This window comes from Poecilia latipinna, unplaced genomic scaffold (genome assembly GCF_001443285.1).
Source record: "Poecilia latipinna isolate Pla-1442-1.1 unplaced genomic scaffold, P_latipinna-1.0 Scaffold92, whole genome shotgun sequence".
Lineage (NCBI taxonomy): Eukaryota > Metazoa > Chordata > Actinopteri > Cyprinodontiformes > Poeciliidae > Poecilia > Poecilia latipinna.
The window spans coordinates 167,565-182,937 of record NW_015112708.1 but is presented as its reverse complement, the minus strand read 5'-3'; the positions used below and the strand labels follow the sequence as shown (position 1 = coordinate 182,937).

Here is a 15,373-nt window from a genome sequence, read left to right as displayed (position 1 = left end):
ACACACACACACACAGGCACACACACACAGGCACACGCACACACACAGCTTCAGTGAGGTTGAAGTAAAACAAATACAGGTGGTCCAAAGTTCATTTGCTTGGGTAGATCTTTATCTGCAGGACGACTGATTTCATGCATAATGTAGGAGGCGAGGCGTCATTTTATATCCTTGCAGACATTTAATAACAATTACAAACTGTGCATATTTTACTTTAAATGTTAGAAAGCTTCTGAAATTGCTTATTTTCCTCTATTGTCACATTTCGAGTCGCATTTCTGCGTCTTTGCATTGTTTGCGTTTCGTCGTGGCGCGTTAGGAAACAAGGAGCTGACGTAAACAAGCTCTGGTCTTGCGGCGAGACTCTCTGCAGCGCTTCGCTTCCGCAGCTGAAGGGCAAGAGGAACGTGGAAACCCCCACGCCGCACCTGTGAACCAAAAACCTGCTCTCTGCTGTGATCCTTTTTTTCTTCTTCTTCTTCTGCTTCTTCTTCTCCTTCCACTTCCTGCCGAGAGGAAACTGACTCACAGTACGTGTCAAGCGTCTTCCTGAGGCGAATTCAGCTCCAGATATCTGGCGGTGGCGGTTGAGGACTTTGAGTCGCACTTCTTCTCAAAACGGCTTTTTGGCAAAATGATGTCGATGAAGCAGAAACGTGGAAAGGGACTAGGAAATGTAGCTCGATTAGTTGTAAAATTTTGCCATTTGTTCTCAACAGGACTTTGACTGGGCCATTCTAACTCTTTTATCCTTTGAAGTAATGTGGGGAAACACAAGACCCACCGTGACAGTTCCTACTGTTTGGAGCCGAGTCACATTGCGCTGTGTGACTGTCGTTTTTAACGAGCATGCTAATGTATTCAAAAGTGGCAAAACAATGGGCTTGATGACTGCATAGCCACATGTAACACACAGCTCAGGATTAGGGATGAAAAGAGGGGTGGAGAGGAGGGGGGGAAGCCCACCAGAAACCTACGTAGCACAGTGGAGAACAAGAGGATTAGGCATTTAATATGGAACAACAAGCTGACTGTAAATACAGGTCAAAACAGCCTCATTAGGCTGCTCCACACAGATTTGTGGAGCATTAGGAAGCAGGGGACACACACTATTTATTTTTCATGAGAGAGGCCGAAAAACCCTGAATAATAAATCGTCTTCTCAGGAGGGATTATGACCCAAAAAACAAAACATGCATTGTGTCTACTTGCTATACGAGCATAAAGTTTCTCCGGAACAACACAGAGCTCGCTGGATCTCCAGACCCTGAATAGAGTTGTCAGTTTTTCTGGGTAAAAGTGGGAGTAGAGCTGCAGAGTGAGGGGCCTTGTCTGGTCAGCGGGTCGCTCAGATGACTCAGATGGCTTTAATAGCGCATCATAACGAGCATATAGTGTGCCAGGAAAAAATAAAAAAGAAGAAAAATCTAAGGTGCTCCTGTTTTTTTTTTTTTTTTAACCAAATTATTTGTCTGGTATCATGAAAAAAAGAAAACGATGTCTGTGGAAGTATTTCCCGTCTCTTTCTTCGATACTAAAATCCAGTGAAAGCATGTCTAGTTTATATTTAAAGACATAGACATTCTGGTGCTTTGCAAAGGTGTTCTTCTTTTGTTTTGCTACAACTTCAAATTTCAGCTAATGTAAGTTCGCGTGACTGATCGGCTTCAAATATACAGTATAACAACTCTTTAATTACAGGACTCCATGCAGGTTGTTACTGCATATCTTCCCTTAAACAATAGAAATACGACCCGTTTCAGTTCACGCTCATGCTATGGGTGAGGTGATTTTACCAGATAGAGGTTTTATTTACATTCATCCTGGTATCTGTGCAACTTTAATGACATTTTTTTTATCGTCACTGGAGTTTAAATATATATGTATATATATTATAGTATTTGCTGTTTTTGCTGATGTTGCACAGAAATGTCCCCACTGTGTGACGGTAAAGGATATTTCTGCACTATTGTAGGATTTGCATGAGTGATTCTTTTAAAGCGTATGCATGCTGAACATTGTTATTACTGTTATTTAAAACTAGTTTGAAAATAAACTGGTAACGAAGCCATGAAGTTAAACATTTGTTCTGTTGAAACTGCAAAAATAAATTCTGCAATGCAGCCAGTGCAACAGTATTCATCACTTTTAATTTATGTTTTGTCATAACCACAAACCTCAATGTATTATACTTAGTTTTATGTTAGACATAAAGTACTGCATGATTAGGAAGTACAACAAAATGGATATACCCATTTTGTTGTACTTATAGTTATATATATAAAATTTATTATTTTTTATAAAAATCCAAAAAGTATGCCTTGCATTTTAAAATGCTTTGAAGTACTGCACATATATAACTTTCCGATGACTGTAAAGCAATAGAAAACTTGTTCGACACAACTGACATAAGTGGTATGTTTTTTTTATCAGATGCTTTGTGTTGTGCATCTGCTTCAGTTCTCATCCTATTTGTGTGGTGCTTTATGCCGCCCTGGGTGACTGCCCATCAGGCCCATATCACAAACCACAACTTGCTGGGTCAAAATGCAGACCCAAAACCAATCAAGGATCAGTTTCAAGATAAGAAAACTGCCCTCAGTCTAGTCTAAGACTTATCTGTTTGGCAAAGAGGAATGGCCAAAGGTTTCATTCTGTGAATGTGTAAAGCTGGGAGACTAAGGTCTAAGGTGACGAGGTATGAATTCCTCAATCTGAACTACACTGGTTTTATTCAGACTTATTGAGGTCAGGTCAGTAGGTCAGTTGAAAAAAAAAAAAGTTTTCACTGCCCCTTTTTCTTTTCGCGGGAAAACTAAAATCATTTCCCCTCTTTGGGATGTGAAGGAGAGGAGAAAGTGTTCCTGCTCACGTTGCAGCTCAACGTGACTTGAGGTACGGGCGAGGAGCCAAAATCAAACGTGAATCCAGGGCTACACGAGAATGTGTGTCACATTTGAGGAAGGAGGGAAATGGCGGCCCATGCCAAAATATTTGACCTACTTTCGGCCGCTCAGAGCGAGAGAGGGAGAGAGAGAAAGAGGAGGAGAGAAAGCAGTGAGAGCTGCAGCTAAAAGAACAAACAGACTAAAACTGGAGAGCATTTTCGCTTCACGGACTCTTAGAGTAACGCCCTATCTCCGTCTTCTCGCAGCTTAGTTTGCAAACACTTTGCGCTGCGTTTACTGACGCTGAGAATCTAGAGTTGCGCTTCCCCTCGATCGGGTCTCGGCACTGAGGAAGACTGTTTTGACGGAAACCACGTGACCGTCTCCTTCTCATAGGACGTCCCCTCCTGTCTCCTGAGTCCACAACAAACAAGTCACACAGATAAGTAGGCTAAAAGTACCCTTTCGTGGGCAGTGACTCCTGGAACTTGACAACGTGACAGTGTTTATATCCACGAGGTGTTGTCTCACAGCTCACTCCACGGGAGTCTGTGATTATTTTTTCGTCATTCGTCTTGGGAAAACTTCATATTAAGATACTCACGCTGATGGTAAGAGGAAGTTCTTATTTTTCTTGTCAACATGTGAATGTACAAGTTCATTGCGCATAAACAGGTAAACGAGTGAATTTTGATAGTCGCACGTTTCGTTTCTCCTAATCATTTTTCGACTAAAAATGCGTTGACACGCATTGTTTCCATTTATTTTGTTTTCTTTTTATATACAAGATGAATTTGCGTGTGTTGTTCAGCAAAGTGGATGTTGACACGATGCGGAGCGTTTCTGTGTCGCATCTCATTAACCCACATCCTCTGTGAATCTAACTGCGTCACTCAGCACAGCCCGAGATTTGACCTCCCGTTATTGCAATACGTTCACCGCTACTTTTCACTGTTTCTTCAGCGTTGGCAATAAGAAAAGAAAAAGAAAAAAAAAAGGTGGATATTGGAATATATTTGCTTGTCATATTTACTTATGTTGGTTTTCCTGAGGCTCGAGAATTTTCTCACCGTTATTCTGGAAGCGGGGACACCGACCGCAGTGGAAACCTGAGCCGCACGCACACCGCGCCCACTCCACTCTCCGCAAACAACTTTCACTGCTTCACTATTAAGCCTCCAACGAGAAAAACAACTTAGAAAAAAGCGGCTTTACTTCAACTAAAAGACTTCAAACTGGCCTATATAGGCTCTTTTGGGGGTGCGGTGTTAACTTTGAGGTGTGGGTTTCCAACTGCTGTTTTTACAAATTCTGTACATTTTGTTCTGGATGTGTCAAACCACTGAAGCATCGCTTAATTCTCCTCCCACGGACCCCTCGGGGGCCCCAAATTTCTGCCTTCACACTAATGTGGTCCCTGTTTGGTATTTCTGCAGCTCACCAGTTCAAGTTAAGCTTGACAACTAAACAAGAGCAGCTTGTGCGAAGTTGGGAGTTTCCAAGGTTTACAAAAACAACTGCTCATCCAAGATGGCATAATTTATTAACTGGGGTGAAAAAAAACGTTTGGCTCACCAGAGAAGATTCAGTTTTAACTAGTAGAATTTAGATACATTAGATGCATTTTTGTCAGAGAAAGTTTTACAAATCAAAAACAACTTTTCAAGAGCCTGCATAAACCAATCCAGTTCTAGTTTGATTGCTTTTTATGCTTTCATCCATTTTAGCCATCTTAAAAAAACAATCCAATTGTGAGTTATTTTCTAAAAACTGTGCAGACTTCATTCTCTCATGAAATTGTTTACAATTAACCTCCTGCCAGTGGATATTATGTGTTGGAGTTCAATAATTGTACTTGCCCATCTGGAAATTATTGGAGACAGGCTGCGTTTTCATTGACCATATAGTTGCCGAAATTGGAATTACAGAAACATATTTGCTTAATGGAAACACTAAATTTGAAAAAACAAAAACACATTTTTGTGCTAGCATGAGGTGGTTCTTCAGATGCACTGAAATTAGTTATTTCCCAAAACTACGAGGGAAACACTATTTGCAACACACGAGTCATGTGATCAACAACCAGACATTACTACTGGAGGAAAAGACAAAATATGACAGGAAGTGGTAGGAGGATGATGGCATAGCATATTTTTCAATAAATTATTGTGAACAAACATGATTTTAAGTTTCTTATTTAATAGAAACACCAACATGCGATTGTGAAATTGTGTTTTTTTGACAGCATAATAGACAAAATTTTGCACACACTAGTAATGGAAACGCAGAGTGACTCGACCTGGTTGATGGCTCACCTTTCTGTCGACTCTTGAGTAATTTAATAGGCTGCAGATATAAGTGAGCTTTGCTAACACAGAGCTGAAAACGCAGAGTTGGAGCTTCATCTAGGAATTCAGCTGCATTGCGCTAATTAACTGTGGCAGAGGAGGGAATGCAGGAAACATTCCTCATCAAAAGCCTTCATAGACCTCTCCTGTGTGACCTTTGACTGGCAGGCTCCAGAACAGGTGGAGACTCTGGCCGTTTCTGACACAGCTGGGCAGGCGCTGAACATTGTTGGAGATTTATTTGGTGTTAGTCCAGGAACCTGCTGGTGCAGTAATTGCTCAGCAGGTTCAACCACATGTGTTTCTGATCCATAAATGGGGCATATAATGCTCACTTGTGGGGGAAAATTAAGTTTACCCTTTCTTCGAGACGCAACTGAATGTATGCAGTGCTTATATTCGGCTTGTACTCCCAACAGGGATATGATGATGGCTTCTACATCAGCATCGTCCGGAGGAACCATGACGTCTGAGTCCGAGAACTCGACTCTCCAAGGCATCGACGCCTTGAAGCTGACAGTAGGGCCGGTGCGGAGAAACCTCTTTGGCCCCGTTGACCACCAGCAGCTCCAGCGGGACTTCCAGCAACTGCTCCGCATGAGTGTGGAGGTTGCCAACAAGCGCTGGAACTTTGACTTCCAGAGAGACGTGCCAGGAGAAGGTACCGACGTGGAGTGGGTGGAGCTCGGGTGCCAGGATGTGCCGGCATTTTACCGGAGCTGCTTGGTGAGGCCCGGAGTGTTGGCCAGAAAAATCACGAGGAGCACCTCAACGTCGTCGATTGAGGAGGAAGACGGCTCTCCCGTCTCTGGGAGCTCGTCCGGGGAAGAGTACCTGGAAGTGACCACTAGAGGGAGCTACCCACTTCAGCGGCTAGGAAAACGCAGACAATCTGCAATCACAGGTCAGCCTGCTGCATATGTACATTATATGTATTTTTACTTTTGTAAAATTCACTCAACTTTTAGAAAGCATTGAAGTATATATTTTTCCCTTTCAGATTTCTTTAAGGTGAAAAAGAGGAAACTCCTGCCCACCAAAGCTTCCTCTCGGCAGTAGAAAAGTTCAACAATCTCCACAAACGTCACTAAGTGGTCTCCAGCCCTCTACACTCAACATGATGTAGATCATATGTACATATGTAGCAATTTATAACGGACTGTTTATAAGCTTATCCAATGTTGGGCCTTAAAACTTCAGACTCCAACACGCATTTAATTTTCAGCACAAGGAAGCTACCTTTCTTTTTATTCAGTCAAGCTCAGACTCTAGTTTTCAATGTATAAATATTTGATGTATATGTATACATACACACTGTATATTTTATATACCGTTTTATTCAGCTTCTTTTAACACTGTGAAATAATCTTAAATGCACTCATTCAGGATACTAAAACAGCAAAAGGGAGGTAGACCTCAGCCCATGACCCCTGTTTTTTTTTGCTCCAAGTCATTCCAGGTTTCTGATCCGAGCGGTTACTGCTTCAGCACACTTGGCCTTTTGGCTTCACCCAGAGCCTCTTAAAGCTGGAGTCGGAGCAGGGGTCAAAACCTCAGCCAGGGTTCAAAACGTGGCAGCACGACTGTCATTAGCTCCAGGTCAGAGGTCAGCGGGTGCAGGCTGAGCATTTTAAATGCTGTACGACAGAGACTTCCATTTTGAGTATTAAGCATTTTCTATTTATTTTTAAGATCGTTGTCCAAGATAAAGAAAAAACAATGATTACCCATTGTGCAAAACGAGGCAAAATAAAGTCTCATAACTCCCTGAACTGCAGTGCCTTGCAAAAGCATTCAACATTTTTCACTTGCAACCAAAAGCGTAAATGTATGCGACTGGGATCTGAGTGGAAAAATGATGCATTCAGAAAGTACTTAAAATAGTCAAACTGTCCAATGATCTCAGTAAAACTCCAAATTCAAAATCTATGAATCCTTTTCAAGGTATTGCATTCTTTCCTCAAGAAGTCATTTAAACGTCACAGTTTAACGGCAGAATAATCGACAAAAGGCAAACTTCTAGTTTTGCTTAGTAATATTTGCACCATAGAGGCTTTTTGGCAACATGATGAGAAATCCTGTTTGCTGTGATTCAGCTTTTTGCTTGTAATATGTAGCATTTTCCACTTGTTTTTTTTACTCTTTAAGGGAACGCAGCGTTTTCCGTTTTCAGAAGTTAAACATTTTACTTCTGCTTTTTTGTTTTTTCCTTCGAAAGAGTTTTTATATGAAGAGTCCAGCTCGCCTGCTCTGTTGCAATCCAGTTCCTCGATTCTGCAAGCATGCATGCGAGGGTTTGTGACACAAGTTGTAAAAAGATCGACCAAAGCAATGGATGCGTTAGCAACTAAGAGCAACAGATCCCAAACTAGTTCACTTTAAATTGCTTAAGGGGCTTTAAAATACCAAATTACATCTGCTTCAGTTTTTCTAGAGCCTAGACTTAAAACTGCCGGCTGCAAAGTCAAATCAAATGAATTTGCAATAATTTGTCACCATTTTTTTGGCCATTTTGTTGTAAAATATCTTTAAAAATCAAGATTCTCCTGGGAAAAAAAAACAGGTTTAATGCCTCTGAGGACATCACATTAGATCACAGATACCAAGTTGTTTTGATTATGCCGCATTATATTTTATTATACTTTTTCATCTATTCCAGGTCTTGTGCCTCTTGTGATGCCATTCAAACAAAGCAGGATTAGCAGTTCTAGTGAACATTAGTGGGGGAAAAAAAACAAAAAAAAACTTCACACCACTGGATTGTTTCTTCAACAGGATATTGCAGCAGTAATTAAAAAAATAAATAGCCATATGCTGGATTTATCCTCTATTACTACCTCAATAAGGTTATCAAACGATAAGAGACAAAGTAAAAAGCTGAGTTTGTTTGTGTTTGGCGGCCATGAAAGCGAAGACTAAAGAGCGAGTCGTGTTCTGTTGTGGTGAAGAAGCATCAGGTAAAAGAGTCAGTGTGTCAGAACGCGGGGTGGGCAGGCGGTGGGTGGGTTTGACCGCTTTTGTTTTGCTTCGCTTTTCGTGTGACGGCTTTCCCAGAATAGATCGCTCAAGTGGAGCCGCATTGAGAGGGGGAGGGGGCAAAAAAAAAAAAACAGACTGTCCTGAGAAAATGTCACACCCAGACCCCTCAGTCTCCATCAAAGGATTTTTCCATCCTTTTTGTCTCGTAGCTTAAAGATAAATCTGCCAATGTGTGCCAAGAGTTTTCAAACAGCAGGAACATAAGTTTCTTATCTTTTTTCTCCTAACTACCCAGTCAGATTATTTAAAAAAAATATATATCTTTGCACTAAGAACTACTTTTATTGTGATCGCGGAATCTGCGGAAAACAGACACAGGGCAGCAGACTCAGCTTCAGACTGAGACTTTCAGCTTATTGTAGCCATGTTACTCCTTGTTTAAAGTCTATTAGAAAATAAAAAATAAAGCAATGAATCCGTTTCCAGAGGTTGCAAACTATTAATTTGCAGCTTTAGCAGAAGTGTTTATTTTATTTTGTACATGCATGAATGTAAGATATTTGTACACCATTTTGTAATAATTCTACTGTAATTTAATGCTGGTTTATGCCTCTTTGTATCACTATCTTTTTGGATAATATTTGTATTGTTGCTCTCCTGCTTTTTATAACATTTCATTTGGTTTGTTTCATCAATAAATATAAAGAGAAATCACACTGCTGTAGATCTCGCATGACTGGCTTTGAGAGAATCCAAAGAAAAGGAGGAATTTGAAGCTTTACTTGCGCCCCCTAGTGGATCCGACGCAAAACTGCGCTTGTAGCTTGAAGGCGACTTTGCATTTATTTCAAACAGAAGTAGAAGTACAGTTAAAAGATACACAAAAGAAACTAACAGAAGGGAAATTTCACACCTAATTATTTTACAATCTATTACATGTGTTTGGCTCCTCCTGTAAACAGAGTTATGGTTGAATATATAATGACCTGATATTACATATCATTAAAATGAATGCAACTAAAAAAAAAAAAAAAAAATTTAACAAAATATATCTACTTCTAGTCATGAAAAGAAGTTGGCAACTGGCAAAACTGAATATTTTGGTTGCATTGGCTGTAAAGGTTCAATTTTACAGTCAACCTAAAATAAATGTCAAGTCTATGGCACAGCCTGGAAAAGATGCAGCTCTCTTCACATTTCTTTACAGCCCTGATCAAATGATACGGAAAATGTTACAGCCAATTATTTTCTCTGCAGTAACACTGGAAAATGAATTACTTATAATTACTTTCAAAGTAATTAATTTTAAATAAGTAGTTAAGGAAACTTTTTCCCATGTGATGCTGACATTTGTGGAAAACAGTTTTCAACCTAATCAGAAAAAAAAAAATAATAATTTTACTGTTAGTTTCTTTCTGTTGTGGAAATTCAATTTCAAGCTTGTCCTGTATTTTTAAGCAGTCGACTGCTTTTCTACAGTTTTTATATTTAGAAAAGACTCAAATGGCCTCATTTTATGAGATCAAGACTTTTATCCTGGCAAAAATGTTAATCTAAACAAAGAACTCATTTGTTTTCATAATAAAGCAAGTTTTATTTGGTGGACAAACAGATTTGTTTTCTCACCAAGAATTAAAAAGGCTTAATGGGTCTTACCTTTGGATTGAAAATACATAATATATACAATTTAACCATCCATTAAAAAAATGAATACTTAAATTTGAGAAGTTTCTAATTTATCAATTTTTTTTATTAGGAGATGAGGCTCTTGGTCTTATAAAGTAAGATCTGTCATAAAATAGCAAAAGCCCTGATCATCTTCACCTTTCCATACCTCCAATAATTAACATTGAAAACAACCAGAACTATGATAAATTAGGATGAGGACCCAAATTTATACGGAAATCTTTATTGAAATATAAAAATCGGTTTATACATTTTTCCTATTTTTCTAAAACATTTAGGCACCAAACATTGACAGAGTTTTATTAGCTGGATGCTCGAGAGGCCATGTAGCCAAATGCTAAAATTAGCTTCTGATTCTGAAAAAAGTATCGCTTTACTTCTTTTTCAAGTTTTTCCCACTCAAATTAACTCCATAAAAAAAAGACTCTAAAATTAGATCGTTTTAATCTGGGTGATTCGTTAAACAGCTTGTTGCTTTCAATACTTTTATTGGGTTTGTAAAAAGCCAATAAAAGATTTTAAGATTAGCTAAGATGGAGGGGAATATACCCAACCCTCACTGAGTCACTGCAAGTTTGTGCTACAGAACAAAAAGATAAATTTCTTTTAGGGTTTTTTTTATGAGGGCTCAGATGAATGTGGAGGCCGCTGTGAGTTTAAACCTACAAAGCAAGCCGCGCCACATTTGAAGAGTGCGAGTTAGTCACAAATTAAGAAACGGAAAATAAAAGTGTAAACATTTCTGAGCAAAGAAAGTGAATACAAAACGTGTTGGTGGCGTGAGCGAACGATGGAACCGGTCCCCATATTTACAGGATCATTTTTCAAACAAAGATGAAGATTAAAGTGGTTCACTGAAAAATTTTCAGACCGTTTAAATCTAAGTGCAAGATTACAAAACTACAATCACTATTCACATTCTTTTTTAACCTCAGGTCTCACGTTTACATTCCTGATTTAAGACTCGCAGCAACTGAAGTGCATAAGGAAAAAGAAAAGTATTTACATTAATTTACATTGTTAAAATATGTACACCAGTGTGGCTCAGGCCAAATCCCTCTATACTCCTCAGGCACTTCAGCTAAACCCCCCGCCCCATATTGAGCTCAGTGAAGTCTTACAGTACGTTTTAGTGTTTCTGTTCTGGCCGACTGCGAACCTTCTGGATCCTGGAACCGACCTAATGGGCAGAACCGGAGCCGGCGGTCGGGCTCTCCTCTCAGAGCTGGTGGCGCAGAGCTTGCCTCTCTCTCCACATGTCCCGCAGTTCTCTTACAAGCAACGGCACGATGAAGACAACGCTGCCCCCTGTCTGTCATTACAAAAACAAAATTATGCACGTTAAAAAAACAAAACATGAAAAGCTGTTGAGATGAATAGTCATTTATGTGGAAACAGGAAAAATTAAGTTACCATGACGACAAAGAAGTAGAAAACACTCATCCAGCCCAGTTTGCTCTCAATTAGCGACACCAGGTACTGCAGGATTAGAAATAGAAGTGTGACCATGAGGGGTAAATATTCAAGCCGCACTATTCAGATTTTTATTTTAAAAAAAAAGTCCATCTTTTACCTTGTCGATGCGTTTTAAATGTCAGCCAAAAAGTTACATTTTGTTTATGTGACCAGAGAATCTTCTTCCACATGGTGTGGAAATGCAGGTTTCAAATACTCAAATGTAGACTTTTTAAGACCATTATTAACTAAATTAACCACAGGCATGACCGAAAATCGTAAAATAAAAAAAATTGGATTGGCTGGAAACGGGAGTGAGCCAACAGCTAATATGAACTTTGTCCAACCAACTGATGATAAACCTTAGCAAAGGTAAAGCTAGTTAGCTTGTTCATGTCTGGTAACTATCTGCTAATATCTCCATAGCTACCTTACCATCTAGCAAGATAGATAAGGGTATATTAGCCAATAATTTACTCTTGCTAATGTAAGTTAATGCAACCTTGCTAGCCAAGTAGCAAGGTAACTACTTTACTTACTACTAGCTAAGTAGCTAGCAGGATTGCATTAGCAGCCAGCTACCAATAGCCACAACCGTGCAAGACTCAAATTTTTGCTCAATAGTAAAGTTCTGTCAGAAAAAAGAAAAAGACTGAGATTTTATAGTCTGCCACAACAAAATTTAAGACCTGTGATTAACATTTATTCTCAATTTAATACCTTTTAAGACTGTAATTTTAGATACACGAGTTTAAAAATTTTTTAAGGAAGAGTGAATTTTCTCCAAATCTCTTGATAAAATGCCCGTCTAAGTGCAACACTGGCATTTTAAAAGCATTTGTTAGGTTAATCCTCCAGGACTGGCCTTGGTGATTTTTCTCCCAGTCCTCATTCCGGCTCACCTGTCCTACAGCAGCTCCTATACTCCCGGTTCCATCCACTATCCCAGTGACGGTTGCCAGGGCCTCCTGGCTGCCCCTCAAAATGTCCTGTCTCCCCAGATCTGCAGAAATGGCCGAGCTGATCATGTTGGACGGGCCGCCGATGAAGAAACCAGTGATCGCCAGGATCACTGCGTTGATCACCTTGTCATTAGGAGAGCCTGAGGAGTTCAGAGGGAGAACTATAAACTACGACCGGTTTTTCACATGGAAGCAGTAGTCGATACTGTGGGTGAAAAATAAACTCACGGCTGTATCCCACCAGGGAGCCCATTGCCATTACGAGGCTGAAAACCAACACAGGCGCTCTCTTCCCCATGAAGTCAGAGATCAGACCTTGAAGGGTTCCCCCTGCCACAAACGCACGACATCATGCACTCAAGTAGAAATCACGAAACCAAACCAAGCGACCGACACGAAAAGGTGTCATTACCCACGATTCCGCCAACGTCGTACCACACGGACAGCCGGTCGGCCTCAGCCTCCTTCCACCCGTAGTTGTTGCTCAGGTAGAACGGCAGCCAGAAGAAGAAGGAGTAGTTGACCAGCTTCAGGCACGCGTACGCCAAGGAGTACTGCGGCGTGAGCAGAGGAGATTTACGGCATAATCAAAAGCAGAAGTCTGTTCTCTGGAGCAAGGAACTCCTTCCAGAGTTTTCAGGACCCTTGAATGCCTGACTCAAAGCCTATTTTAGGTGAGTTTGTTTGGACCAATCAAATCAGACTCACCAGCAGGACTCCAGGAAGGCAGAACGCCTGGAAAAAGCCAATGGCGTGAGGAGGCTCGTCCTCAGGCTCCTCGGGTGGCTGATCCGTGCGGCATTGTTGGCTGTACGTCTCCACCTGCTGCTCATTATCCTCCTCCTCGTCACTCATCAGCGGTCTGTGGCTGTCCGTGTCCGTCTCCACCGGGCTCAGTCCGGTTTCTGACTCCAAGTGCAAACCTGCCACGTAAACGCAAGCAAGTCTCATCGAAGGTGTAGTGGATACAGACATAGTTGGTCGTGGAAGACGTCGGAGTTTGTCTCTTCGCAATCGTTCGTGCTTCTTTCGGCTCTTACCGACTTCTTTCGGCGAGGTCAGGAGGCCAAAGAACACCACCACCCCGCCAGCAAACTGCACCACAGAAGTTACGAGGAAGGCGTACTACAAACAGGAATACCACATACTTGACGTTAGTATCTAAAGCCGGGCAGTGCCAGAGGAGGCAGACGATAATAGGGTAAAGAGATTTGGTCTCAGACTTGTTTTAAAATACTGGATTTCTAAGATTTAAAAAACAGATGTGGGACATGTTTGCTGCACTTTAGTCACTAGAAACAAATTATATCTAGACATTTTCTCCCTTTATTCAGCACCGTACAAAGAAACTTTAGTATTTCTCAAAATACTTCGACTTTGTATTTACTTTTTTTTTTTTTTAAACCGTCACTAAAACTTCAAAAGTGTCAGAAGATAAAGAAACAAGCCGATACTGACGCTGTAAAAGACCAACCTCGTATCCGTACTTGAGCACACTTGAGGCCAGGAAGGCACCCAGTATGTTCCCCACCGAGGCGCAGGCACTCCACAGTCCAAACACGAAGCCGCGCCTGGAAAACACAGATTTATCAAAAACTGAATCCTTGTTCTTCGTCCTTCTATAAGTAAAGCAGCTGTAACTCAAAGACAAATCTTTAACTTGTGTTAATACCTCCTTCTGCAGAGAAAAATGAATCTAAATGAAGTCTATGTTTGAGCGTCTATGAATGGGTATCACTGTCCGTCTCAGACTACGCGTTTCAGGATGTTTAAGTGTCCGCGGCTCATCACGCACCCCGCTTTGCCGAACCAGTTGCCCATGACGGCCACCACGCAGGGCCAGACGGCCGACTGTAGCAGGCCGTTCAGCACCCACAGGCTGCAGTACAGGTAGACGTTGTAGACGTGGAGCCATTCGGTCAGGGTGCCGAAGAGGAATTCCTGCAAACGCACGGGTTACGCGTCAGACGAGGGAAGACGTTTGAAGCGTTGGCCATGAGGTTGGCGACACTCACCACTATGGCGGATCCGCACAGGCCGAAGCAGAGCACGTAGCGCAGGTTGACTCTGTCCCCGATGATGCCGCTCAGATACAGACCCTGCATGTTGATCAACAAACACATGACGGTTTGAATGAAACGCCTCCTTAGGAGGGACGCGCCTCATTTTTTGCTTCGCTTTCATCCGACTCACCACCGCGTACGAGAAGAGGAAGATCGAGTCCAGAGCTCCCAAAAACAGCGTGGCCTGCTTTTCGTCAGCAAACAGGTGATTGTCCTCCCATGTCTGTACGGTCATAGGAATGGCAAAAACTTCCTGAGACACACATCTTCCCCCCGCAAAGAGCACATTTTCGTGGAAGAAAGTTAATTTGTTGCCGAGTATCGGCTGCCTGTACCTCGACCGGACAGAACGCAGGAACGCTGTCGTTATGGGCGGACGGCGTCCACTGGGCTGAGATGCTGACCTTCACATTGCTGAAGGTCTTCCTGGATGCGTGCAGCAACACATAGCTGGGAGGAGACAGAGGAGGAATGTGACTCCGCCAAGAAGCAAGAAAAACTGCTGGTTTCATTTAGTTCAAGACGACACAAGTTTTGTACAAAGTATCTATTGGAAATCTTTACTGTCTTCGATATCTGACCTCTGCTCTGAGCAAATCTCTCCTTGTTGACCTTCACTCTTTAACACAAACACAACACATGTTAGAACAAACTGCAACTCGTGCACAACTCGGTCAATAAATATCCAAACTAGGTACATAACTCTCCATTTCCAGATAGTTGACTGAAGGTGCAATGTTATCGTTAAAACTAAAAATAACACAAAATTAGAAGAAAACGATTTTTGTTAACAGAGATAAAAATATTGCTGTATTTTTTAAAGTTACTGCTATACATCTTTCATAATTCATAATGGTCGTTCATTTGCACTAAATTAACACATTTTCTTTAAATTACTTTTTTTTTTTTTTTTTTTTTTTTTTTTTAAAATTTTTTTCCCCCAAAAAAATAATTTTTCTCCTTTTCCCCCTTTTTTAAAAAAAAAAAAAAAA

General features: G+C 41.0%; 2 protein-coding genes across 3 annotated transcripts in view; one reads left to right on the top strand and one right to left on the bottom strand.

Annotated features, from left to right (window-relative positions):
* Positions 1–3,099: 3,099 nt before the first annotated feature.
* Positions 3,100–10,321, top strand: cdkn1d (cyclin-dependent kinase inhibitor 1D). The gene is made up of 3 exons (XM_015024240.1): positions 3,100–3,499; positions 5,656–6,140; positions 6,237–10,321. The coding sequence occupies exons 2-3, from the start codon at positions 5,660–5,662 to the stop codon at positions 6,293–6,295; spliced, it is 540 nt and encodes a 179-aa protein (XP_014879726.1). The 5' UTR covers positions 3,100–3,499; positions 5,656–5,659; the 3' UTR covers positions 6,296–10,321.
* A 184-nt stretch (positions 10,322–10,505) lies between these two features.
* Positions 10,506–15,373, bottom strand: part of slc37a3 (solute carrier family 37 member 3) — an 8,863-nt gene continuing 3,995 nt past the window's right edge. Inside the window, exons 1-13 of one of the 2 annotated variants that reach the window (XM_015024223.1) lie at positions 14,963–15,288; positions 14,717–14,831; positions 14,512–14,604; positions 14,334–14,417; positions 14,114–14,259; positions 13,793–13,889; positions 13,359–13,443; positions 13,027–13,241; positions 12,731–12,872; positions 12,547–12,648; positions 12,259–12,458; positions 11,315–11,380; positions 10,506–11,213 (exon numbers count right to left, since the gene is read on the bottom strand). In XM_015024223.1, the coding sequence (XP_014879709.1) occupies positions 11,121–11,213; positions 11,315–11,380; positions 12,259–12,458; positions 12,547–12,648; positions 12,731–12,872; positions 13,027–13,241; positions 13,359–13,443; positions 13,793–13,889; positions 14,114–14,259; positions 14,334–14,417; positions 14,512–14,604; positions 14,717–14,831; positions 14,963–15,081 (1,557 nt within the window). In that variant the 5' untranslated portion in view covers positions 15,082–15,288 and the 3' untranslated portion in view covers positions 10,506–11,120. Of the gene's footprint in view, positions 11,214–11,314; positions 11,381–12,258; positions 12,459–12,546; positions 12,649–12,730; positions 12,873–13,026; positions 13,242–13,358; positions 13,444–13,792; positions 13,890–14,113; positions 14,260–14,333; positions 14,418–14,511; positions 14,605–14,716; positions 14,832–14,962; positions 15,289–15,373 lie in introns of those variants that run through there. The other variant, XM_015024229.1, reaches the window with a different exon arrangement.

Excerpts from the sequence above, each read along its gene's own strand:
- cdkn1d (XM_015024240.1), top strand. The coding sequence starts at position 5,660 with ATGATGATGGCTTCTACATCAGCATCGTCCGGAGGAACCATGACGTCT. Across the intron at positions 6,141-6,236 it reads CAGACAATCTGCAATCACAG|ATTTCTTTAAGGTGAAAAAG; the intron begins GTCAGCCTGCTG and ends TTTCCCTTTCAG.